Here is a 26,085-nt window from a genome sequence, read left to right as displayed (position 1 = left end):
GGGGGAGGTGCATGTTCTCCTTTGTGTGTTTGTTCTCCTGCAGTCCAAATACATGTAGTTGGGCTAATTGTTATAATTATATTTGTAACTTTTTCCATGTTTTGTCTTTCGGATTTAATTTACCGGCAGCGGAATTCAGGTGGAGAATGTATATCTTATTTTCCTCATTACTGCTTTATAGTAACATTTAATTTGTATAACAAGCGGCACCCCTGCCCGGTAACAACACGGCCGTGGCGTGTCTTCGCGAGATGATTAATGGATAATGCTTATGATCATATGTAGGCCTGCGGAGGGATCACCGCCACCCCCCGTTGGCGAAATATTACCCGACTGCCACCCCAGTAAAATGTAAAATCATTGGGTCTAGTCTGACCACCCCGTTATACACGGTCTGGCTACGTTCCTGTATAGTGCGCTCGTTTTAAACTTAGGGCAGGTAGACACGCTGGCTCCCCCAGAGTGACCCCTCCCTGCAGGCTGCCAGGGACTGGTGGACCAGCTGTCCGAGGCGCACTTACAGTACAGTACGTGGGGAAAGTTGGGATATCAACGGGTCCGTCTAATCTCGCTGCTGCGGTGTCGGGAACATCTTTAAAGTTACTGCGAGGGTGTCCGGAGCCCCTTTAAACTCGCTGCTGTGGTGTCGGGAACATCTTTAAAGTTACTGCGGAGTGAGGCTGTCTTTCAAGGTGAAGGTCTCCAGCGCTTCTCAGCTTCAAGTTTCATCGTTTATAAGTGGTAGGTTGCATTTAAATGTGTTTATCTCCTTCATGTATTCACTCTGGTTTAGTTAATAACCGGAATGCAGGTGGTTAATTTTTACGGTGACACAGCCGGGAATAAATATAGCGTATAATATGCGGCGCTCCGGAGTGTCGGTAAATGGTTAAAATACTCAATACTGGAGCGTTTTCTCAGAGTCTGACGTGAATGTTTATAATGAAGCGTTTGATTAATAGCTTATGTTTGCAGACATGTGTATATTTTAGCGGTTATCTAACCCGAGAAGTTTAACTGGGTGTTTTAGGGAGAAGCGCATTTGTGGATTAATACAAGTATCCTATTAAAATAGTAAAAACAGTAAAAATCCGGTGCTATCTGTTTTCAAAAGGCACATATACCAGCGGCTGATTTATTATTATTATTATTATGTACCTGAGTTTCCTATAGATTTTAATTATGTTTATTTAATCCAAATGTAATCTAAGAAAGTCGTCATTCACGTCATTAAATAGTTAACCCCTGTTTGACTTCATCTTTTGAGTCTGCAATGCTCCAATATAAGCCTCTTTCATACATGTCAGTATCTGGAAAAGCCACTGGACCGTTTCTCTGACTGAGAGTGCAGCTAATTCACTGGCGCATGTGTATCACTGAAACGCTTATTCCTCTTTTCAAGAAAGGTTAAGTCTACCATCAGCCCCAATGACAGGACCCCCCACCCAGAGGTTACTCTCTATCTTGTTAAAACGTTAGAAAATTCTCCCTGCTATGTTTTTTTTAATGAAGCTGGTGTGAAAGTTACAAGTTTGTCGATAAAAATGTTTGTTTGGGGTTAATGGTCTGGATAATGATACTTTAACTAGATTTATTTAAGGAGCTGTTTAACACCTTTAAGTTTTATGACTTTTCTCCATATAAATCAAAGCTCCCAATTAACTTTTTGCACATTTACCACCCCCCCCCCCCACACACACACACACACACACACACACACACTTTCCAAGACTTATAAGCCGCTGAAATAAGGTGATCTTCTGAGATGCTTTTTGTTCTTCCGAATCTTAGCTTAGTGCAGAAGATTAGCTGATGTCGGCCCTTAGGTTTCAGAAGCCAAACGTGCGTGTTGGGGTAGGGAAAGCCTGCCTGTCGTGTCCTTAAAAATGCGGAAAACCGCTGTCTGTACACATAAAACATACCGATTTAATGACTCTAATAACGTCCATGCAGCTCCCTTTTCCAAAAATGTCCATAACTAAAACACTATCCGTCACCATGCAAAACGCGCGTATTAAAACACTTTTTTCTATGTTTTTCTCTTGAGTCTGACCGCTAGAATGTGGACTTTAATGAGGATTTCACCCCGGGGGTCCTGACACCCAGGTGCCACTGCTGGGCTGTCTCTGGCTTGTCTAGCCTCCCGAGGCGCATGGGGTGGTGTTGGTTTGCAGCCCTTTGTTGTTCTTCACTCTCTCGTGTGCATGTGGCTTAGAGGGCGTCTCATACTGATGCTGTTGTGCTGGCTTCACGCTGCTTTTTTTTACTGTGGTTTCTTACCGTTTAGAATTTCTTTTAGAACTACTAACACCCAAGTTCTGTTCAGTTAATGGAACCACTAGTCATATTTGCGTCGGCCGTAGTCATTTGGTTTTGCTTAAATCCTCCCCGTCCTATGGCTCCATCCTGCCTTGGGGCACAAAACAGCGCATGAGCTGAAACGGATCCTAACCATTAACGCATCGAGTAAAATAAAGGAAAAGTACTGAAAGTAAAAATTCGGATTTTGAGCCAGTTGACCCTTTGACTTTTCTAAGCACAGACGAACTCATCTGTGTGAAGATGACAGACGATTACACGGTGCTCCTCCAGGTCCACGCTCGAACGGAGCAGCCGCAGATAGCAGAAGCATTTACACGCCGCGTGTAATCTGTAAAAACGGCGCCGCACACTATTTGCTCATGAGTGCATGCGAGAAATCCAAGACATTTGGCAGCTGTCAAGAACAGCTGGTGCGATAACCTCAGAACCTCAGTCCGTGCCACCCTATGCTACGATTTATACACGGCACGTATAGCAGTACTTTATGTCTTCATAAGTCTTCATTCTTTGATTGACTGTATAGCAAGTGGGGGGTGGGGGGGGGCAGCTGTCTGAATGGACCTGAACCACTTAGGCACATTCATTCGATCACCGTGCAGTAGGCCTACTGTTAATAACTGTATAGCCCACTATGCAATATTGTTAATTACTGCATAGCCCACCATGCAATTCTGTTAACTACTGTATACCCCACCATGCAGTACTTTTCATTACTGTACATCCCACTGTGCAATACTGTTAATTACTGTATAGCCCACCATGCAATACTGTTAATTACTGTATAGCCCACTGTACAATACTGTTAATTACTGTATAGCCCACTGTACAATACTGTTAATTACTATATAGCCCACCATGCAATGCTGTTAATTACTGTACAGCCCACTGTGCCATACTGTTTATTTCTGAGCTGTAATTCCATAAAGCACTTCCTCTGATCTTCTTTGCACTGTTACTATTTACTGTTGTTTATTTGTTTATTTGTGATTATTAATGTCTAAATTAGTGTGTAAATCTGAAATATACTACACGATTTCAAAATTATCTATCTATATAAGCTGGCGCTTTACAGTTTTCCCTTCTGTCCTTCCACTTCTACAGTTTCTGACGTTCTTTGTTCCAAAACATATTGTACTGTAACGCTATGCCGAAAATGTTAAGAGTGTGACTTTTGCGTTGAGGAGTTCCTTTAGTACTAGTGGTCAGATACCATGAGGCATTTAAGATGATTCAGAGAGCTCGAGTTACGTTTGGCATCCTTGTGTGGAGCGACTGTTACTCACTCACAAGGTCACATTAACATTAGCGGCTGTGATGGGGTTCATATACAATCTGTACCCAGGTCAGCTTTTAAAAACTCCTGGTTCCAGCAGTGATAGCAGAAACGTGGCACTTAAATATAAGCGTTTCTCAAATGCCCCCAAGTCTTATTTCACCCCCATTGGTTAGATAAATACTTGTTTGATGTTCTCTAAGAGCAGCAGGTTTTATATGCTGCTGTATGTAGACTGATAGGCATAGGTACATTTGAAATGTCTGTTCACATTCACCTCAGGTCCTTATCAAGGCCAAATTAAGCACTGTGGCGGATTGACTATTGCTGATATACACAAAGGGGCTTTTATCTCAAAGCACTAGCTGCTTGTAGCTATCAGAAAGCCATGCGTTTCCTACCCATAATGCACTGCGCACAGGGGCTGTTGCCATGCTTTGCTGCTGGTCCTCGCTGCTTCTGTGGCGTCCCTGTCCATTTTCTGCTGGACATTCTGCTTTGGAGGTTAAGTCGATGCACACTGGGGCTCCCTAAATACACCGGTGACATGGAACTCCCTGAATAGCTTCAGCCGTGAAGTGTGGGGTAACGGCTCTGGGACCGACCTGCACCATCTACCTGTCTTTGGGGGCCTGTAAGCGCAGGGAGCTGCTCTGGCACGGAAATTGGCTGTTTCTCCTACAGCTTGTTCCACAGCGTGTCCCTGATGTAACTCCATCAGCTGTGGGTGTAAACAGGAAACGGGGGCGGTACGCACTCCACGGCCATGTTGGGGTACATCCCAATGCTGATGCTACAACGCCCTGTCGGGGTACATCCCAGTGCTGATGCTACACCGCCATGTCGGGGTACATCCCAATGCTGATGCTACACCGCCCTGTCGGGGTACATCCCAATGCTGATGCTACACCGCCCTGTCGGGGTACATCCCAATGCTGATGCTACACCGCCCTGCCGGGGTACATCCCAATTCTGATGCTACACCGCCATGTCGGGGTACATCCCAATGCTGATGCTACACCGCCATGTCGGGGTACATCCCAATGCTGATGCTACACCGCCCTGTCGGGGTACATCCCAGTGCTGATGCTACACCGCCATGTCGGGGTACATCCCAATGCTGATGCTACACCGCCATGTCGGGGTACATCCCAATGCTGATGCTACACCGCCCTGTCGGGGTACATCCCAATGCTGATGCTACACCGCCCTGTCGGGGTACATCCCAATGCTGATGCTACACCGCCCTGTCGGGGTACATCCCAATGCTGATGCTACACCGCCCTGTCGGGGTACATCCCAATGCTGATGCTACACCGCCATTTTGAGGTACATCCCAATGCTGATGCTACACCGCTCTGTCGGGGTACATCCCAATGCTGATGCTACACCGCCATTTTGAGGTACATCCCAGTGCTGATGCTACACTGCCCTGTCAGGGTACATCCCAATGCTGATGCTACACCACCATGTCGGGGTACATCCTAATGCTGATGCTACACCAATCCGAGCTGATCTGTAGAGGTGCTCATCTGCATGCCGCTTTAAGGCTTGTCATCTTAGTTAAGCTGCGGCTTTGTGTTTTGTACAAGTGCTGAAGAACTTGTTTTAAATCGTGTGTTTAATTTTACATCCAGGATTCAGTGTGGAATGAGTGGAGGAGTGGACAGTTTGCTGTGGACTGACCCAATGCCCCCTAAGTCTTTCCCAGTTGACACAGACGGGTTCAGCAGCTGTTTTCACTCACGTTCTGGACCTAGTCCTCTTCACACAGGGCTGTCTGGGTGCCTGCACAGGAATGAGAGCTATTTCTGTCTGCATGACCTTCATTTGTGGGAGCAGAATTAGAAACGGGCGCTTCCATGGAGGAGACAAAGGGAACAGCTGATGGCGTCGTGTGCGGATCAGGGTGACCTAACCTTCATGGAGACACCATTACATGCCGCTGAGTATTTAGTGCCAGGCCTCCTCACCTGTTGGTGGCGCTGTCCCTGCGCTCTGAGGGTACAGCTGCCCCGGGGTAACCCCAAGCCTGCCATTCTTCCTGTGCAGGGTCGCCTGGCCATGGCTGTGGAGCAGGAACTGCGACGGAGAGGCGGCAAGCAGCAGCTTTTGGGGCTCCTGGCCACGCTGGTGCTGGTGCTCCTGCCTGCCATGGCGAGCGGGAAGGACGGCGTGCCACGGATCAAGCTCAGCTACAAAGGTGAGGCCCTGTGTCCTTGGGGGCATCTGCTGGCTCATGCTGTCTCCAGAAGAAAGGGCAGATGGGTCTTACTGAGCAGCGGTGACGCTGGTTAGATGTGCTGCATCCACGCTGTGAGAGAGCAGGGTCAACATGCATCTGTGAGAGAGCAGGGTCAACATGCATCTGTGAGAGAGCAGGGTCAACATGCTTCTGTGAGAGAGCAGGGTCAACATGCATCTGTGAGAGAGCAGCGTCAACATGCATCTGTGAGAGAGCAGCGTCAGTCCCTGGAGCGATTGGGGATGAAGGGTCTCGCTAAGGGGCCCGATGGTAACGTCACTCATCCTCCATTGGGTCTCAGGCACAGACACACTGGCCTAAGCCTCTGAGCCGCACCACAAAATAATCTATTTGGCTGAGCCAAGGCTTGAACCCGGGTCTGTCTGCACCACAACACAATCACAACTAAGCTATGCATCAAAACCAGAAAATGAGAGCACTAGATTATCAGAAACAAGGTGGTCCTTGTTTCCCCTGAGTCTTTAGGCATGTTTATCTATAATCGTGTCCAAACAGCCAAACGTCTCCACGGGCAGCAATGATTAATTTGTCTTTAGTCCTGCCTGAGTGCTCCACCCGGTATGCTACCATCAGACGGGACTGGCGTCACATGACCTTATCGGCCCCCTTATCTTCCTGAAGTGGCTGCAAGTGCTCGCTGCTGTTACCCCTGGGTCACGTGACGCATGAAGATAAACAGCAGTTGGCTCAAAGTAACGTGGAAAGTGAGATCTCAGGTGACAACATGAAGCTGCATTTGCCACTCTGAGTGGTGCCAGTTTGCTGTTTGACCCACTCAAAGGTTACTTTGGGGCCCCCGTCTCCAATGCCCATCGCTAGCTGGTTAGCAGAACACGCTGCTTCAGAGAGGGAGCGGAGCCCAGGATCCCTCCAGTGCCCAGGCCATGCGGAGATCTGCATGAAGCTGGGAAAAGGCATCCTGCATCCACTTGGGGAGCAGAAAGGGCCATTTGTGGGGTCTTATAGAAAGCTGACAAGTTTGGATAAGAGAACTGGATATAGCATTTGTTTTCATAGCTAAGCTATATGTTAACCCTGACAATTTGGTTCTTTATTTTATGTTCACAAATCCATGTTGTTCAAGTTTTAATTTTCAGTTTGCCTATGGGGGACGTGTGAATCAGCCTGGTCGAAATCTGTGCTAGTGATCAGAAGGTCAGCAGTTCAAATCCTGTGGTTAGCAAAGTGATGTCACAGAGTACGGTGGAGTGATGTCACAGAGTACGGTGGAGTGATTTATGGTGGATGCTGTGGCCCTGTAAATACTGTGGTGATTATTAAACTGTAGAAATGCAGCTCACCTGGCATGACGATGATGGTGATGATGATGATGATGATGAGGTCGGGGTCTAGTAAAGAAGCCATCTGCACATCAGCAGTGAGCTGTGATTTCATTCTTCAGGAATTTGAATACTGGCCTCATAAAACATTGAATGTTGCAGCCGTGAGGAAGTTTATGCGTCTCTGTTTACATTTAGAATTGAGGAGCTGTCTAGATAATTTAACGGCACCCTTTACAATAAAACTATTCTGTCAGGTAAAGAGCTAAAATATTGGCCCAAATTTCAGAGACGCACATCTCTCAGAAAAGAGTTTGTTTTTCTCCTATGTCAGTTCTCACAGTGTTAAAGCCACCCCCCCGCTTTCATTTCTCTTAGATGACAGTTACATAACCAGTCACAGGTAGACCTTGATGTATGTACAGTACATCATAGATATGAAAATAACTGGGTAATTTTTCATAAATATTACTTTATGTTCCCATCATGGTTGCAGCGTTCCCGTCAGGGTGGGGCCGTTCCTGTCAGGGTGGGGGCGTGCCTGTTGGGGTGTTCCTGTCATGGCGGCACTGTTCCTATTAGGGTGGGTGCGTTTCTGTGGTGCCGTTCCCGTCAGGGTGGTGCCGTTCCCGTCAGGGTGGGGGCGTTCCCGTCAGGGTGGTGCAGTTCCCGTCAGGGTGGGGGCGTTCCCGTCAGGGTGGTGCCGTTCCCGTCAGGGTGGTGCCGTTCCCGTCAGGGTGGGGGCGTTCCCGTCAGGGTGCGTTCCCGTCATGGTGGGGGCGTTCCCGTCAGGGTGGTGCCGTTCCCGTCAGGGTGGGGGCGTTCCTGTCAGGGTGGGGGCGTTCCTGAGTGGGGGAGTGACGTCACCCAGGGCTGGCTGGTGTCTTTGGCCGCCTGGGGTGCCTGACCAGTTCTCCGCATGGGTTTGAGCTGTGCTAAGCACCTGTGCTTTGTGATGCTAAGCAGATGGGAAAGTGTCCACATACTGCCCCCTATCTGTCCACCAGAGCTGTTGCAGTCCGGCAGTGGGGTCGCCTTCCAGGGCTCCGCTGAGGGGATGGGCTCCCAAAGCTTGCTGCTGGATGAGGAGAGGGGCCGGCTTCTCCTGGGAGCCAGGGACCACATCTTCATGCTGGAGCTGGAGAACCTGAACAGGAACATCAGGAAGGTACACTGGGCGCTCGCTGATGGCCTGGAGGCTTCCGCCATTTTAATGCCACTGCACAGTAGTGCATGTGACACATTACTTTGGAGAAACTGAAACATCCATTGGTGTGTCACGTTTCTCCTGTACCATCACGGGTGGTGACATGAGGGAGACGGCTGGGCTCAGGGACCCATCTCGGGTCTCCTGGCTCATGGAGGCTGGGCGAGCAGCCAGTCTCAGTCACTCTCTGGCAATTGTGGTGACCTGAAAATTCAGAAAGTGTCCCCTCCTGCCACACAGTTTGTGCAGCTGCAGACTTCTGGGAGACTCGATGTCATTTATTTGATTTCAGTCTCGGTTTCAACTTCCATTCGGACTGGGAAGGAGTTTCTTCACTGCAGATGGAGACACTTCATAGATGCAAGCTTATGGCTTGGGCACAAACGGACTGTGTCACACGAAAGCTCACTCTCTGTCTTCCTGTTGGTTACTGCGAAACATGATCTTAAAGACCAGAACCAGAATCAGAATCCTTTTATTAGCCAAGTGCAAAAGTAAGAGGAATTTGTTTTGGTACAGGTGGTGGTATGAGGTGTAGAATAAACATCAAGATAAAAGTACAAAAGACAATAAAATTATAGAATTTAAAATAATAGAAGTTAGAAATAAAGATGTCTAAATAATAAACAAACATGGTGATGTTTAAATAATGGAGAGACTGCAAGGTGTGGGATCAGAAAATAAGCTTAGAGTCGGTGAGAGTGTAAGGATGTTCAGAAGAGTGAAACAAGAACGGGGTGTTTGTCCGGGGACCACCATCATTTGCCTATATGACCTGTCTGTCATGCCCTGGCTCTTGCCACACTCACCTCCCTGAAGAAATGCTGAAATGCCACCTCATGGTGAGGATTAATCTACATAAGAGCGTGGGAATAAACCCAGGGTTGTTTTTGTTTGTCCATCTTGTTGGGGTTTTGTCCTGTTCTCTAATGTCTGTCTCTTGTTCTACCTGAAAAATTCCTGCTCATGCCTAAAGCCCCTGCTTCAAGCCAGTATCCGTAACAAAACAGCTCCCTCAAACTCCCAAATGCTGCCGGGCACGGAACTGAGGGGAGAAAACATCATGACTCATAGTAACCACTCAGCTTTCTCCAGCGTGCAGTTGGTCACCTGATCTTTATTAAAGATCGTTGGATATGAACCTTCGCACGTGTTGCTCTAATGGGCCGGCTGAGTGCTTAAAACACCACTGCTCCGAATCCAGCTGGGCTCCCGTTGTTTGACCCTCCCTGAAATGGAAAAACCGTTTTAAGAGTGTGTGAGTGAGTTTCCTAGATGTTTGGGTATTACCACTTTGGCAAGGTTATGGGGTTAATCTGCTCCAATGTCATACTCTCAGAGTGTTAGGTTTAGGTTAGGTTAGGTTAGGTTAGCGTAACGTTATTGCCTTCCTGCTGATCTAAAGTAACCCACAGTGTCCTTTGAAAAAAGGGTCAAAAGTCAACTGAAATGTTTTTTTAAGGCAAAAACGACCCAGCAGGGTCCATGACGCCATTCAGGGTTGCTCCCACACTGCACTCATCTCACTGTTTGCACTGCCTCTAGTCTCCTGCATAAAATGAGGTTTCCGTGTTTGTGGTACAGAAACTGGTCAGCTTCTGTGAATCTCCATGGCTGCGTAACATTAATTTTAGCTAGTGAGTAGAGTCAGAAGACCATAGGTAGCTAGCTGGTTAGCATAACACGCTGCTTCAGCATCACCTTAACAAGGAACACATTTAGTGTAGTGACTGTTTCTGGCCAACAGGGGCCGCCACAGAAATGAGGGCCCCTGCTTGCGTGTGCTCATCTGGAGCCTGGGTTAGACATGCCACGCGCGAAATGACCGCACCCATTACAGCCCAGAGTCTTTAGGCCGGTGATTAGGCGCCTCGGATTCCTGGCATAACAGGTCGCCTGTTACTCCATCTTTCCGCTGGTTTCAGGAGGTGGGCACGTGGACTCGTACTCAGCTTTCGTTCCCCTGATTTCTCATCCCATGTAACTCGCTTCACATCGCAGAGTCGTGCCTCCCACTTGCCAGTCTCCCCGCTGTCAGAATCCCACCCTCCCCCATGGTCTCGCCCCCCCTGCAGGTCAGCTGGCCTGCCTCGCGTGAGAGGGTGGAGCTGTGCAAAATCGCCGGCAGGAATGCCCAGGTGAGTCACACAAATTGGCAGCGCCACGTGGCCCCCGGAGCTGGTGCTGCTGGGACCATTTTTAATTACCTGTCTTCCTCCTGCAGTTGGAATGTGCCAACTTCATCCGTGTGCTTCACACCTACAACGCGACGCACGTGTACACCTGCGGCACGGGGGCCTTCCAGCCGCTCTGCACCTTCTTGGAGATCGGAGGTCGCGAGCAGGTATGGCAGGTCTGCCCTTAGACGTCAGGGCCCTTCCTGATTATGGCGAGCGCCCCTCTCCATCAGCATGCTAGCATTCTCCTAGAGCGTCGCATTCTCCTACAGCGTCGCATTCTCCTAGAGTGTCGCATTCTCCTACAGCGTCGCATTCTCCTACAGCGTCGCATTCTCCTACAGCGTCGCATTCTCCTACAGCGTCGCATTCTCCTGTGCTGCCTCTGCTGCGAAACGCAAACTAAATGGGATAAATGAGTATGTCAATCGCAGCTTTAGTAAATGAGCAGTAACTGGTCAGTTAATGAAGCTTGTTATTCATTTTGAGGGCATAGAGAATCACACTCACAGTGTTTATGCGAAAGAACAGATCCTGTAACTTTATGTCCTTTTTCAGCAGCTGTTTCTGGGTACAAACGACTTGTTTGTGTTTTTTACGCCTTGGCTGTGTCATATTATTATAAAGGCTTTTTCATACATACATGTACATACGTGACACAACAATCAAAAAAAATTATATAGCCAAAAGTCTTGTATTTTGTTTGGTTACTTATGGTTAAGGTTAGGGCTGGGTAGGGGTTAAGGTTGTCATTGTTTGGATTAGGATTTTTCCCTTTAAATGGATGGTCCCCACAAAGATATCAATACATTGCGTGTATTGCACTCAGTTATCAGTAAATACTGTAGCCTGTACATATGGCTTGTATGTGAGTGAGAGTGTACAGTAGCACTGTCGATGCTTCCCTGCACTGTCGATGCTTCCCTGCACTGTCGATGCTTGTCCTTGCCCTGCAGGAGGATGCATTCTACCTGCACGTCAGCTCTGCCGAGTCCGGCCGGCTAAAGTGCCCGTTTGACCCCTGGCAGCCCTTCACCTCCGTCCTTACAGGTCTGCTATCACCGTGCCCGGGACGGGCTAGGGGCCTGACGCTTTGCTATCACCGTGCCCGGGACGGGCTAGGGGCCTGACGCTTTGCTATCACCGTGCCCGGGACGGGCTAGGGGCCTGACGCTTTGCTATCACCGTGCCCGGGACGGGCTAGGGGCCTGACGCTTTGCTATCACCGTGCCCGGGACGGGCTAGGGGCCTGACACTTTGCTATCACCGTGCCCGGGACGGGCTAGGGGCCTGACGCTTTGCTATCACCGTGCCCGGGACGGGCTAGGGGCCTGACGCTTTGCTATCACCGTGCCCGGGACGGGCTAGGGGCCTGACGCTTTGCTATCACCGTGCCCGGGACGGGCTAGGGGCCTGGCACTTTGATATCACCGTGCCTGGGACGGGCTAGGGACCTGACGCTTTGATATCACCGTGCCCGGGACGGGCTAGGGGCCTGACGCTTTGCTATCACCGTGCCCGGGACGGGCTAGGGGCCTGGCACTTTGATATCACCGTGCCCGGGACGGGCTAGGGGCCTGACGCTTTGATATCACCGTGCCCGGGACGGGCTAGGGGCCTGACGCTTTGATATCACCGTGCCCGGGACGGGCTAGGGGCCTGACGCTAAAAACGTCTATTAAAGTATGATTTGGAAGCCTGTGAAATATTAATTTTGACCTTCAGTTACATATTGAAATTGGGGAAAGGCAGCAGATCGAGTCTGTGAACTCTGGGGTGGGAACGCCCAGCGGGAGGGTGACAGCCTCCGACTAGCTGCCGTCTTGGGCTGGTTATGTTGGTGTCGCCTCACGGTCTGCTTCCCCCTCTCACCATGGTGCCCAGACCAGTACCTTTATGCCGGAACGACGTCAGACTTCCTGGGAAGGGATACAGCTTTCACCCGCTCCCTCGGACTCCACGACCGGCACTACATCCGAACCGACGTGTCCAAGGACTACTGGCTGAACGGTACCGAGCTCCCTGCGCCGCTGTCCTGCCCTAAACCGAACACATCGACATCACACTTATTTATTTAGCAGGCACTCCTATCCAAAGCAGGATCAGACAGTCCTTGGAGTTTTTGGGGGTTAAGGGCTTTGCTCAGAGGCCCAATGGTGACGTCGTCCTGGGATTCGAACCAGCGACCTTCTGATCCTAAGCCACTGAGCTAGAACTTGAAGAGGCAGCCTATGTGTGGGTTAGTCTTAGGCTTAGGCATAGGGTTAGGGTTAAGCTTAGGGTTAGGGTTAAGCTTAGGGTTAGGGTCAGGGCTCCTGTCTGACGGCCGGGTCCCGCTGCTTGTTTTCACAGTTTGAGTCATTACCTGCCTTCTCCTGCTGTCCAGCCTCTGTCGCCATCTTCGTCATCATCGTTACACCCTTGACTCATTTCAGGAGACTGGAGTCGATCCAGCAGGTCCTTGCACACAAAGAGATGGGGTGGGTTGGGGGGGAGGGAGGGTCGGCTCTGTTTAGGCTTAACATTAATGAGGGCAGTCAGTCCTGTAGGCCCACAGCCTTGTCACTGAGGTGTGTGACAGTTGAAGAGGAAGACTTCCATTTGGGAGTTTAATGCGGTGTCTGTCTGCCTGTCTGTCTGCATGGGCGTCTGTTGTTCTGTTACGCCTCCACTGTGGACACATACTGTATCTTAACACAAACCCCCCCTCGTTCCCAAGATGACTCGGATTACCTTGGGAACAGTGCCACCCAGTGGTGTGGCTGCGTCACATGCTCCTCTCAGGGCCCATCCATGCGGTCTGGCCCGGTACCCAAAGCCGCCTTTCACAGTGCTGAGTGTGTTTCCGCCTTAGTGTGAATGTCACATGCATGACCGGTGTGGCACCGACATCTGCTTACAGCCATTAAGCGTCTATGAGTACGCCCCCCCCCCCCCCCCCTCACCCTCACCCTTACCCTCATCTCCAGGGTACTGTCATCGTGCGCCTCCCCTGCCCTTTAATCCTTCTGTGCAGCAGTCGTGTGGTTTTACCGCATCCTTCAGGCATGACGGAGGGTGTCCCCTGCAGTGCCACACCCCCCGGGGCTTACCCGCACACCCCCCGGGGATTACCCGCACACGGGCAGGAGATCCAGCTCAGAACGCTGCCCTCTGTGCTTTCAGAGGCCCGCTTCATCGCTGCCCACCCCATCCCAGACACCCACAACGCAGACGATGACAAGATCTACTTCTTCTTCCACGAGGCTTCCAGAGACGGACGAGACGGGGGATCTCGAGATAAAGACGTGCATTCCCAGGTGGCCAGAGTGTGCCAGGTGAGAGGGGGCACTGGCGGGGGGGGGGGGGGGTCCCTGGTAGAGGAAGGGGACAAGCTGCCCTGCTCGGGGGTGTCTCGCAGTGCACTGGAAGTTGCTTTTATCCAATGCAACATACATGTTTAAGATAATTGGAACCGGCAAACTTCTGATCACAGGCATAGTGTCCTAACCCACTGAGCCACACGCCACTAGCACTGGCCCCTGGAAGATGCGGGACGAGCCTGCATGAGAGAGGACAGCCGCACAGTTACTGCAGTTATCTGGTTATTTCTGTGCACATCACAAAGTTCCTTTTTCACAAATCGCGTCTGAGAAAGATGAGAGATGATGATGGATATTCAGCCTGTGCAGCAGCCGTCTGTGCGACAGGAACACTGTGCCTTCTGCCTTCACACCTGTTATATATACCTCTCATTTCTGCACATTTTAAAATATTAAATATGCATACTGCATATTTCACTGCACTGCACTGAATAGCCCTCAAAGAACAAGATGTTTATATGTTGCATCTTTGGTTTGTCTAAAGTTTGCCAGTCTCCTCTGAAACTTCCAGATAATCTAGACCTAGTTAGTTAACAACCTAGATTACCAATGATGTGTATTGTATCTTGTATGGTGCCCTTGCCAAACTGCCCCCTTCAGACCCCCCCACCCCCCCATCTGCTGTACACAGATATTGTGTATCCATTTCCCACCCCCCGCCGCCCCAATCAACAAAAAAAGCCCCAGTCAGCACTAGCTGTCATTGTCATTAAGACCTTTGGAAGAATACAAATAAACAATAACTGTAAAACTATATAAACACACACACACCCTCAAAATCAGTACAACAGGAAGATGTAGCTGCCAGTTCCCAGTCTTTTCCTTGTGGGAGGCGTCCCTGCACATTTCTTTATGTACAGTATTTTCTTCTCACAGCAGACGATTTCTTTGCTGTTTCCCAGAACGATGTGGGTGGTTTGAGGAGCCTGACCAACAAATGGACAACGTTCCTCAAAGCCCGGCTGGTGTGCTCCATCCCCGGGCCCAGCGGGGTGGACACGCGCTTCGACCGGCTCCGTGAGTCTTCCGGGCCGCATGGCCGCTCTTTGACTCCCGCTGGGCCGGGAACACGGGCCTCAGTCTCCATGTTCCTTCTGTTTGCAGAGGACATCTTCCTCCTCCCCACTCGAGACAGACGCAACCCCATCGTCTATGGTGTCTTCACCACCACCAGGTAGCTGCTTCCGCAGATGTCCTGACAGCTTAAGCGTCCTCCATGCTGAGTCCTGAGTAGGCCTGAATCGGAGTTTCTGTTCAGCTCTGTCTTCAAGGGTTCGGCGGTGTGCGTCTACAACATGGCCGAGATCCGATCAGTGTTCAACGGACCCTACGCCCACAAAGAGGGACCTGAGCACCACTGGGTGGAATACGAGGGCCGAATTCCCTACCCGCGGCCCGGGACGGTGAGCTACTGCTGGGTAGTGATTTACAGCAATATCCTCCTTGCATTCAATTCATTCCACTAGTGTCCAACTTGTGAGCTCTGTAGTGAAATCGCTTATTCTCGCTCCCCTTGAAAGTTCCGCGGGTTGTCCGGGAAGCACATGCAATGTCCAGTTTCGATTTCTTTACACATACACTACCATGCCACTCATCCACACTTATTATCGAGTGCTACAGTATATATGTTACTTAAAATTGTTTGCGGTTTGGCATCATGGATGCACCCCGTTTTCTCTCCACACTGCGGACGCAGCAGCTATTGCAGATAGGGGTGGGAGATTACATGAACCTGTTTCCTATAGGCTAATACAGTTAATTGACAGATGAGGGAGAATGGTGATTGGTTATTCCCCTAAAATGCTGTTGATTAAGGTTGAGTCCGGGGGGTTTCCAGTAGTGGTCAAATAAGTGCTTTTCACTCATGTGCTTGTCCTTTTTGCTGCAGTTCTGTTTCAAACACTAGGTGGCAGCATTTAGCTGTTTTAGGGGACGATGCAGAGAGTAAGTGGTGGGCCAGGTATGCTCACCGCGCTGACTCCGTTCTGGTCACCATCACTGGCAGGGGAAACTATATCCAAAGAAAACCCCTTTGTTTCCGTTTTTAATTCAGTGTCCGAGTAAGACGTACGACCCCCGGATAAAGAGCACAAAAGACTTCCCAGACGAAGTGATTAGCTTCATCAAACACCACCCCAGGATGTACCGAGCTGTGTACCCCGTGTCCCGGGAGCCGGTGTTCACACGTGTCAACGTGGACTACAGGCTGACACAGATCGCCGTGGACCGGGTCTTGGCTGCAGATGGACAGTATGCCGTCATGTTTCTGGGGACAGGTGGGCACAGATATATCTGTCACAAGCCCCTCACACCACCTGGCTTTGGGGGTTGCATGTTCTCCCTGTGGTGTGTGGTTTTCCTCCAGGTCCTCCAAGCTGTATGTTGTGTGTTGGAAGGCAGATAATATGCTGTTGTTTCTCTTCTTACCTGTAGAGGGCAGTAGTACCTCTAAAATAATGTGTTTCGTGTTTGAATAGCAGTGTCTCATTGTAATCTATTATGAAATGTTTAATGCATTTCAGTGTTTTCACAAGTTATTTATGGCAATATCAATTGCAACAGCCTCCTTAAATATTTGAAATATGTTTTAGCTAACCTCTAACAGTACGTTAGCCCTTGTTGCTGATACATGGTGATTGGAGTCTGACAGTGTTTCTGTTTTTGTCTTTCAGACATGGGGACGGTTCTGAAGGTGGTACCACTTACTCAGGACAACTGGGCCACAGAGGAGCTGGTTCTGGAGGAGCTGCAGGTGTTCCCGGTACAGCCCAGAGCCGCTCGAACCAGAAAGGAAAAAGGACAACAGAGTGCACTGGATGAATAAGTAGAATACGGGACGCCAGGGTGCCGATCGGGGAGAGACGAGCGAGACGAGGCCTGCATGAGTAAATCCATCACGCCTCTGACAGACGCGTAAACAGGGAGCTGCTCTGTGACCCTGAGAGCAGATAGAATCAAGGCAATTGCGCGTTTCCTCCAAATCTATTTTTCAGACAAACTTCGAGACCCTCCGCTTATAAATGAGATACACATGCTGCGCTTTAACCTTGTCTTAGCTGAGTGAACTGACCGTGCGTGAATGCGGAGCAGGCCTGCTGAATGTTCTGGAAGCAGTGCTCGGGGGGATTTTAGGAGCAGCTCTGGATGCAGAGGCCTTCCGGATGTTTCTGCCTGTAGCTCTGGCCTTACGTCACGGAGCTTCTCTCCTTACTTGTTTTGTCATCTGGATTTCATGTAGGTTGGGAAATCAGTGATCGCAAAACCACCTCTCAACTCATATTCCTCACATATGTGCAAAATAATGGCAGGACAGAATCCCCATGAATCAGAGAGCGAGTCTCCTGTCAGTACTCCCCACTGACCCAGTAAATATGCCTCCGGACGTAGGTTAGGCTTTGGTTGGGGTCCTTACAGTAGTTGACGCAGATGAGACCAGTTCAGCACGGCCAAATGAAAGCATTTGGTAAAATGTGGTGTTTTCTGCCATTCCAGGCCCCCACACCGATCCTGAACATGGAAATCTCCTCAAAGCAGGTATGAATAATCAAGCATGTTTCTTTGTCCCAATGTGCAGAATAATTACCTCCTCATTTAAAATACCTGTGCAGAGGCCCTAAAAGTGTCCAACCCCCCGCCCTCCTCCTCCCACCCCGTAACATCTGGGAAGGTTGGGAATGACCCCGTTCACATGACCCTGTGAGGAATCTGCCTGCATAAGGAGAAACCCCCGTACCAGCCATGGAGTCAGTGTGCCCCCCCCACCCCCCGTACCAGCCATGGAGTCAGTGTGCCCCCCCCCCCCATACCAGTCATGGAGTCATTGTGCGCCCCCCCCCGTACCAGCCATGGAGTCAGTATGCCCCCCCAACCACCCGTACCAGCCATGGAGTCAGTATGACCCCCCCCCCCCGCCCATACCAGCCATGGAGTCAGTATGCCCCTATGGGGGTGTTTGATATTTGAGGGGGCTCGTTCAACACCCCCCCCCCCCCCCCAACCCCCAACCACAGCTATCTGGCAAGTTCAGTGTCAGGTCAGGAGGGCAATAAAATTGTGAACTTGAGTCTGTTACTCCCCCCAGCTGCATGCTGGTAACACTCCCTTTGATCCCTTGCAACCACCCCCCCACCCCCAATTAAATTTCCACATACAAAGGCTGTAAAATCCGTACAGTCAAAACCAGGAACAATGCACACGAACAGGTCACATTACAAAACGGTGTCTGTCCAGTCACTGCTGCTGAGTGTGTTTACATGCTGACCCTAAAGCTGCTTAGCATCATACTGTAACATTTAATATGCTGAGTGTGTTTACGTGTACATGCCAATGCTAACCCTGCTAATGTTTAATATGCTCTGTGTGTTTTACATCTACGTAACCCTAATGCTTGATAGCATCATAGCGTAATGTTAAATATGCTGTGTGTTTTACATGAACTTGCTAATGCTAACCCTAATGCGAGTTAGCCCCATTCTGTAGCTTTCCCTTATTGACTTTAATGGCCAACCGCTTTCGCGTCCTGCAGCAGCAACTGTACATCAGCTCCCGAGATGGCCTTGTCCAAGTGTCCCTGCACCGCTGTCCCGTCTACGGACGGGCGTGTGCTGAATGCTGCCTCGCCCGGGACCCGTACTGTGCCTGGGACGGCCACGCCTGCTCCACATACATCCCGGCATCAAAGAGGTAGCCTTGCTTGTTAGAGCGCTGTCTCGCTTCCAGGAACCCTCCCAGAGGTTACCGGGACCCCCGCCCCCACGCCTCTCACCTCCTGGCTCAGTCTCTGTCATTAATATGACAAATAGACCTGCCATCTTTTCAGAAATGTCAGATGTTTAGCATGTGGGCAGTACTTTAGCGCTGCCTCAGCTGCTCTATTGTACACCTTAGATTTGCTGTCCTGCAGGGGCACAGACATGTTTAATTCAAGCTTCTGATGTCGGTCGGCCCTCTGACTCCCGTTTCAAGGACTCTTGGTTTTTAGCTGTGCTCAGAACTTCAGTTGTAACTTTGTAGTTTGCCTTTTTTCCTCCTCCACTGTCACAACACTGTTAGGTTCTGAGAATTGATTATGATCCATATCTGGCGCTAAATGATTAATGCCTGCTGTCATTGCTGCAGTGCATTCTGGGTTTCAGTAGCAAACGACATGATGCAGTTATTTCTGGAGAAGCCAGCTTTCCATGCGTCCCCCGGGTGGGGGTGGGGTCACATGACTGTATGGGATCCTCTGAATATCAACGCAGCAGAGCAGTGAGGGGTGATATCGCAGGCTGGTGTCCCGTGAGGAAGCAGAAGGTAGTGCTGATGGGCTCCTCAGCTGGCGTCTCAGCCTGTTTGTGTCCGTATGTCTGCACACATCTGCTCTTCTGGCTTATTTATGCAATTTTCACGTTCCCGTCAGGTTATCAGAGGTTGAGCAGCAGTTTAAATTAGTGTCAGGCCCGTTGGGGAGGCCTCCCTCCAGGTGACACGAGGGCTCCCCCTAGAGGAAGCTGTGAGATCTCCACTCCTCGACCTGGTGCCTTTAGCCACATTTTGCTAGAAATGAGAGAGGGGCCTCTTCAGGTTGACTTCAAAGGCTTGAGAACAGCAGTTTGATCAAAGGATTTTGTGTTTATAGGAGAACGAGAAGACAGGATATTAAACACGGCGATCCCTCCAGTCAGTGCTGGGATGTCGAGGACAGTAAGTTGTTTTTATGGCATTTACAAAAGAAATAAATGAGGGTGTGGCAGTGAAGCAGTGTAGCATGCTAATGACAGCTAAATAAATGAGGGCGTGGCAGTGAAGCAGTGTAGCATGCTAATGACAGCTAAATAAATGAGGGTGTGGCAGTGAAGCAGTGTAGCATGCTAATGACAGCTAAATAAATGAGGGTGTGGCAGTGAAGCAGTCTAGCATGCTAATGACAGCTAAATAAATGAGGGTGTGGCAGTGAAGCAGTCTAGCATGCTAATGACAGCTAAATAAATGAGGGTGTGGCAGTGAAGCAGTGTAGCATGCTAATGACAGCTAAATAAATGAGGGTGTGGCAGTGAAGCAGTCTAGCATGCTAATGACAGCTAAATAAATGAGGGTGTGGCAGTGAAGCAGTCTAGCATGCTAATGACAGCTAAATAAATGAGGGTGTGACAGTGAAGCAGTCTAGCATGCTAATGACAGCTAATTAGCAGCATAACACTTGTCTGTTGTCTCCCCTGTAGCCACGAGCTATGCTGAAACCGAGGAGAGGCTACTTTATGGGGTCGAGTCCAACTCCACGTTCCTGGAGTGTGTGCCGAAGTCCCCGCAGGCCCAGATACGCTGGTATCTCCAGAGATCCACCTCTGACGAGCGGGAGGAGGTAAGGGCTGGATCGTGAAGTATTCTGTGGCACCTCCAGCTGAAGAGCTGTGCTGGAGCATCTCCGACGTCGTCCAGTAGATGTTTGCTGTTGATTATCTGTTAAAATACTCAGCATTGGACTGTCCTGCTCCTCTCCACACTTGAGAATAGATCTTTGGCTCTTCACAACCTAAACATGTGCGATGTGGCATCAGGACACAAGGTTTTGACCTTTTGTTCACCACCAGACTACTGCACACGTTGCATGAATGTTGGAGCAAAGACAGCTCTAGCATGTCTTTAATGTGACGTGTTTAATAGGAGATGAGTCTTGGTCTGTCGTACTTGTCCTGTGTCAGCTAGTTGTTTCAAACTCTCAGAAAGGCTGGCCTTCTCCTCAGAAAGGCTGGCCTTCTCCTCAGAAAGGCTGTCCTTCTCCTCAGATAGACTGGCTTTCTCATCCGAAAGGTCGGGTTTCTCCTCAGAAAGGTTGGCCTTCTCCTCAGAAAGGCTGGCCTTCTCCTCAGATAGACTGGCTTTCTCATCCGAAAGGTCGGGTTTCTCCTCAGAAAGGTTGGCCTTCTCCTCAGAAAGGCTGGCCTTCTCCTCAGAAAGGTTGACCTTCTCCCGTAGCCACTGTCTTGGGGATGGAGTGGTCATTCTTGGGCAGGCATACTGATGCCCCCAGACAGTCCAAACACGGCTCAAATACAGCCAGGCTTGAAATAACATACATTTCCCTTTTTGTTTTACGACTGAAATGGTCCTAAGTACAGAAATGCTAAAATGGGCCAGTGATTGGCCCTCGGGCAGGGGGAAGGGTAACCTGATCTATCCATACGCACTGGCCCAGTTCACTAATGCACTTTACTGGGGTGGTACGTGGGGGGAGCACTTTTAAAGGTCTATGTCTGGGGGTGATAGCACTTCACAGAAACATGGCTGGAGAGAGGTGCAGGTGGGGGGCTGAAGCCACGGGGTGGGGACACGTTTCAGCCTGAGGATTAGAAGAACCTGGAAATCGTGTGAAAGGAGCTTTTATTATGAAGGGATCTGGTTTTTCTGGAAAACGGCCCTTTTTTACTCAACTAATGACCTGTGGGAAGCATAAAAATGAAGGGAAATACTGCGCTAAAAACACAACTTTCAAAATGAAACTATAAAAATTCCAGCATTAGAGCAGACGTTACTAATGAAGATCCTGGCGATTTCAGCTTTTTTCTTATTAAGTCCCAGGAACACAGTGTTTTTGTCTCATGGAGAAGTGCTGCTTTTATTAAATATGTGAATGGAGGGTCGGATTTGTCTAGGGGCATTGGGCCTGGCCTCAGCGTGTTTCTGGGGGTGTTAGGCCAGGCCTGTTTTGGGGGGGGTGAAGGGGGGCGTCAGGCTGGGCCGTGGCATTTTTGGACCACATGGGGGAATCAGGCCTGGCCTGGTCACATTTCTAGGGGTGTCAGGCCTGCTTGGACCGTCTTGGGGCCTTAGGCCGGCCCTCAGTCTGCTTGGGCCGTCTTGGGGCCTTAGGCCGGCCCTCAGTCTGCTTGGGCCGTCTTGGGGTCTTAGGCCGGCCCTCAGTCTGCTTGGGCCGTCTTGGGGCCTTAGGCCGGCCCTCAGTCTGCTTGGGCCGTCTTGGGGCCTTTGGCCGGCCCTCAGTCTGCTTGGGCCGTCTTGGGGCCTTTGGCCGGCCCTCAGTCTGCTTGGGCCGTCTGGGGCATTAGGTCAGGCCTTGGTGTGTTTCTGCCAGCTCTCCAGACTTCCCTGCTGCTTAATGAGGGTTTCTAGTGCTGACCAAGCTCTTCACTATGATTAATTGCCCACTGGTTCGCTCTACACCCTGGGATCTGTGATCCTGAGCTTATCCTGCTTATCGATTGGAGAGGTAATTAATGTCACCTGCTGGAGCAGAGGAGAGATGTCTCCGATTTACTGATTGGCTGGATGGCCAGAGATTGGCAAAGTGCCTGCACTTCCATTTGTGTGTTTTTCAGGAAAAGCAACTTTGTGTATGTGTGGGTGTGTGCTTGTGTGTGTGTGTGTGTGTGTGTGTGTGTGGGTGGATTTGCACGTCCCTTTCCATCATGGTTTCCTGTCACAGCTTTCCAGGCCTTTCCGGGTGTGATGAATGGCATCATGATGATGCAGTTTGGAACATGGCCAGTATGTTACTGCTGATTGCAAACCCATAAGCTTCCAGCACTGCTTCTGTATGGCGTGTGTGAGTGGAGATGAATGGAAAAAAGGGGTGGGGGGAATATCGGGGCAGGATGGGCAGGCGGAAGGAGCCTCCTCATGAGATGGCCCTGACCTGCTATCCCCTCCTCAACCAACAGGGAGTGTGGTTTGCACCCTGGTCCAAAGGCAGCCCCCAGGTTCCTTTCACCATGTCTGGATGGCTGCCCTCTACCTGCTGACAGATGGCCTCCGGATGCCCGTTAGGATGATGATGGCACGTTTCATCACATGCTCTGGCATGGTGGCTCGTGGCTCCAACAGGAGAGATGATCCTGGATCAGCAGCAAAAATGCCAGTCCATGCCCTGGCAGGGCGGCCCAGGGCTCCGTCAGGAGAGATGATCCTGGATCAGCTGCAGAATCGCGAGTCCATGCCCTGGCAGGGTGGCTTGTGGTTTTGTCAGGAGAGCTGATCCTGGATCAGCAGCAGAATCACAACTCTGCACCCAGGCAGGGCAGCCTATGGCTCCATCTGGAGAGCTGATCCTTGATCAGCAGCAGAATTGCAAGTCCGTGCCCTGGCAGGGCGGCCTGTGGCTCCATCAGGAGAGCTGATTCTGGATCAGCCGCAAACACAAGTCCGTGCCCAGACACAGCTGAAATGCCCAAGACGTTCCTGGGAAATATATCATGGGTAATTGGAACTGAATTGGATCCCATTGGCACTCGATACGTTACAGCCGCGGCGTTTATGGCAGCGCTGGGATCCGGTGTGGTTCGGAGATTTACGCCAGGGCCGCTTCCAGGGCCTGGGCCTGACCCCCCTGCCCCTGTGAGTGCTCCGGTGCCCCCTGTCTTTTTGGGGTGTGATTTACAGCCACGTGTGTCAGGCTTGCTAAGCTGGAGTGATTAAACGGCCGAGGTGTGTCACGGCAGAGGAGATGCAGGTCCATCTAACTGGCCAGGCCTCGCATCTGAACCGTGGCTTCATGTAGCTGTACGGCGCCCCCAGCTGGACGGCACCTGCTATTCTCATTACCTCTGCTTTTCCCATGGGTCCTACATCTGTACCTGTCTAGGTCTATATGTGTTTAGAAATGAACAACAGTGATAGACCAGAATATATCATTTATTTAGCAGATTTATGTATAGATTATATACAGCTGAATATATTTCATATATTTTATATTTTACTCTCTTTTCCCATGTTCTTATTCTCATATTCACAGCTGCTAGGAGTGACCAGAGTCACATTTCATTTCATGTTGTATGTGTACATGTGTACGTGACAAATAAACCTCTTGAACCTTGCTATCCAAAGCAATGTTTTTGTTTTTTTTCCCTGAGGAAGCAGGGTCAGAAAATCCCAGGACCAATTGTGGTTTAGGGGTCTTGCTGATGGACCCAACGGTGAAACCACAGTCCTGACCCTTGGATTGGAACCTGGGTTCGACTGACCAGCAGGAGCTTAGCTCTAAACTGGCAGTTGGGATGGAGGCAGCCTGAGTCTAACACAACGATAACCCCAAGCAGAACGGCCAGAAAAGCATACGCCTTAAATTGGACCCCCTGGCGTGTGACCCTTTCCGTCCACACTGTGCTTGAGCAGGAGCTCCTGCTTTCGACCCCCCCCCCCCGAGAAGATGAGCAGGAAGCGGAGCACAGTCAACCTCTGACCCTCCTCTTTGAAAGCTGCCCCCCCACATATGTGTTTTCTTAGCCCCTGACAACTGCGTGACATGAACGCCCCTCTGTTGTTGGAAAAGCCATTGGGTGGGGCGTGTCCCCAGCGCATAGGCGCATCAGTGGGGGTGACCTTTGACCTGCCCCTCAGGGGCCCTGATTGGCTCTCCCTCCGTTCCGGTCATCAACGTGCTTCACACACCTTGAATGGATTTGTCGGTTCGGGCTCTGTGACCGAAGGGGACATGCTGATGCTGTTACGGTGCCCCAACCCCCCACCACCACCACAGTCATCTGGTCATAATGTGCGGGAGAATTGGACAAATTAGCCTGCGCTTGTTTAGCCTAATTGACTGTAATGATACCTCCCTGGGATTCTAGGAAACGAGAACCAGAGGGGCTGGCCGGTTTGCTACCGCATGCTACTGACTTTCTTCCTCTCTGGTCTGATCGTCACAAGCTTCCTGTTCCCTCCTTTCTGGTATGTTGCCCCCCTATTGACGGCAGATGTCTGTGCTTGTGATCACCCCGGCAGGTGCAGCCGGACGACAGGGTGGTGCAGACGGACCTGGGCCTGATCATCCGGGACCTCCGACGGCGAGACGCAGGGGTGTACCACTGCGTGGCCCAGGAGCAGCACTTCGTCCGCACAGTCCTGCGGATGGCACTGCGGATACTCGACGGGACCCGGCTGGGCTCCGGAGACCCTCCTGCGGAGCCACCCCCACGATACAAGGACTACCTGCATCTGGCTGGGAGCCCGCTACCTGCCGTGGAGCGCTACTGCGAGCAGGTGTGGCTCCGGGACCGGAAACCGTGGCATAGAGTGCCCTCTGCTGGCAAGTGGAAGCACCTGCAGGAGAAGAAGAAGAGCCGGAACCGGAGGCAGGGGGCAGAGTCCCATCCCCGTTGGGTTCCCCATGGGTCCTAATGCTGCCTGCTCCGACGTTGTCCCTAGTAGGGTGTGTGAGGGCTGAGTCAGCAGGTGTTTGGCAGGATGCCCCCCCCCGCCCCACCATGCTGTACAGCTCTGCACATTCACTTTGGCTATGAAGGGCCTGCTGATCAGGTTATGGCTGTTTAGGTTGATTTTTTTTTGTACAAAATGCCTGTTGTTTTTTCTATTGAGCATTATTTATGCTGTTTTTTTTAGCTAGTTGACTGAATAACGATTGTTTAACTTTAATTATAATTTTTTAAAATTTCCAATAAGGTATGTTTTCGTATTGTACATATAAATTAAAATGCCTTTTACAATGTCCTGGTCCCCATAAGGGAAAACTCAATTTAATAAAAATCTGTTACTGCAATGAAAAAAGTAAAAATGCAAAAACTCTTGTATTTTGCTTGGTTACTTATGGTTATGGTTAGGACAGGGTGGGGGTTAGGGTTGTCATAGTTAGCGTTAGAATTTTTCCCATACAAATGAATGAGCAGTCCCCATAAAGATATGTTTACCCGACGTGTGTGTGTGTGTGGGTGTGTGTGTGGGTGTGTGGGGGATGTGTGTGGGTGTGTGTGTGTGGGGGGGGGGGGTGTGCTCATACCTGAGTACCTGAGACCCCATGATGTAAAGTGTCAGTGCTTCACAGAGGGCTGGGGCTGCAGGAACAGACTCCAAAGGCAGCATGTTAAACCCCCTGCTGGCGAGGCTTCCGGAAGGTTCCCATCTGCTCTCAGGTAGCTGGTGACTGTCCAGGGCAGGTTTCACGGGACTGAGGACCATCCCTACCATCCATCTCTGCCCCTTAAGAAGTATCTTAGCTGGAGCAATGAAAAACAGGCTGAAGACAGACAGTAACCCTTCTGGGTATCAAACAGCAGCGAGGCGCATAAAACAAACATATTACGTGGAACAAGGCAGAGTGCAAAGACAGAAAGTGGATATACTGCAGACAAGCAGACAAATTCAAGGTAATTTAAAAAAGACACAGGACACAAATGGAATATACTGAAAAAAGAGAATATTAAGGAGATAAATATCAAAAAAGAAGTAATTAATTTGTGATGGTATATG

At 50.3% G+C, this 26,085-nt stretch overlaps 1 protein-coding gene across 1 annotated transcript; it reads left to right on the top strand.

Annotated features, from left to right (window-relative positions):
- The first annotated feature begins 279 nt into the window (after positions 1-279).
- Positions 280-25,406, top strand: LOC111846166 (semaphorin-3D). The gene is made up of 18 exons (XM_072709890.1): positions 280-741; positions 5,648-5,798; positions 8,149-8,309; positions 10,424-10,486; positions 10,573-10,692; positions 11,482-11,575; positions 12,410-12,535; positions 13,691-13,842; positions 14,790-14,904; positions 14,992-15,061; positions 15,146-15,290; positions 15,941-16,163; positions 16,560-16,648; positions 17,380-17,421; positions 18,413-18,570; positions 19,508-19,572; positions 20,091-20,230; positions 24,604-25,406. Exons 2-18 carry the CDS (start codon positions 5,660-5,662, stop codon positions 24,997-24,999), a joined length of 2,298 nt encoding a protein of 765 aa, XP_072565991.1. The 5' UTR covers positions 280-741; positions 5,648-5,659; the 3' UTR covers positions 25,000-25,406.
- The last annotated feature ends 679 nt before the right edge of the window (positions 25,407-26,085 follow it).

The sequence above is a fragment of the Paramormyrops kingsleyae genome, chromosome 3 (genome assembly GCF_048594095.1).
Source record: "Paramormyrops kingsleyae isolate MSU_618 chromosome 3, PKINGS_0.4, whole genome shotgun sequence".
Taxonomy (NCBI): Eukaryota; Metazoa; Chordata; class Actinopteri; order Osteoglossiformes; family Mormyridae; genus Paramormyrops; species Paramormyrops kingsleyae.
Note: the sequence above shows the minus strand (reverse complement) of the source record. Positions and strands in the feature narration are given on the sequence as shown.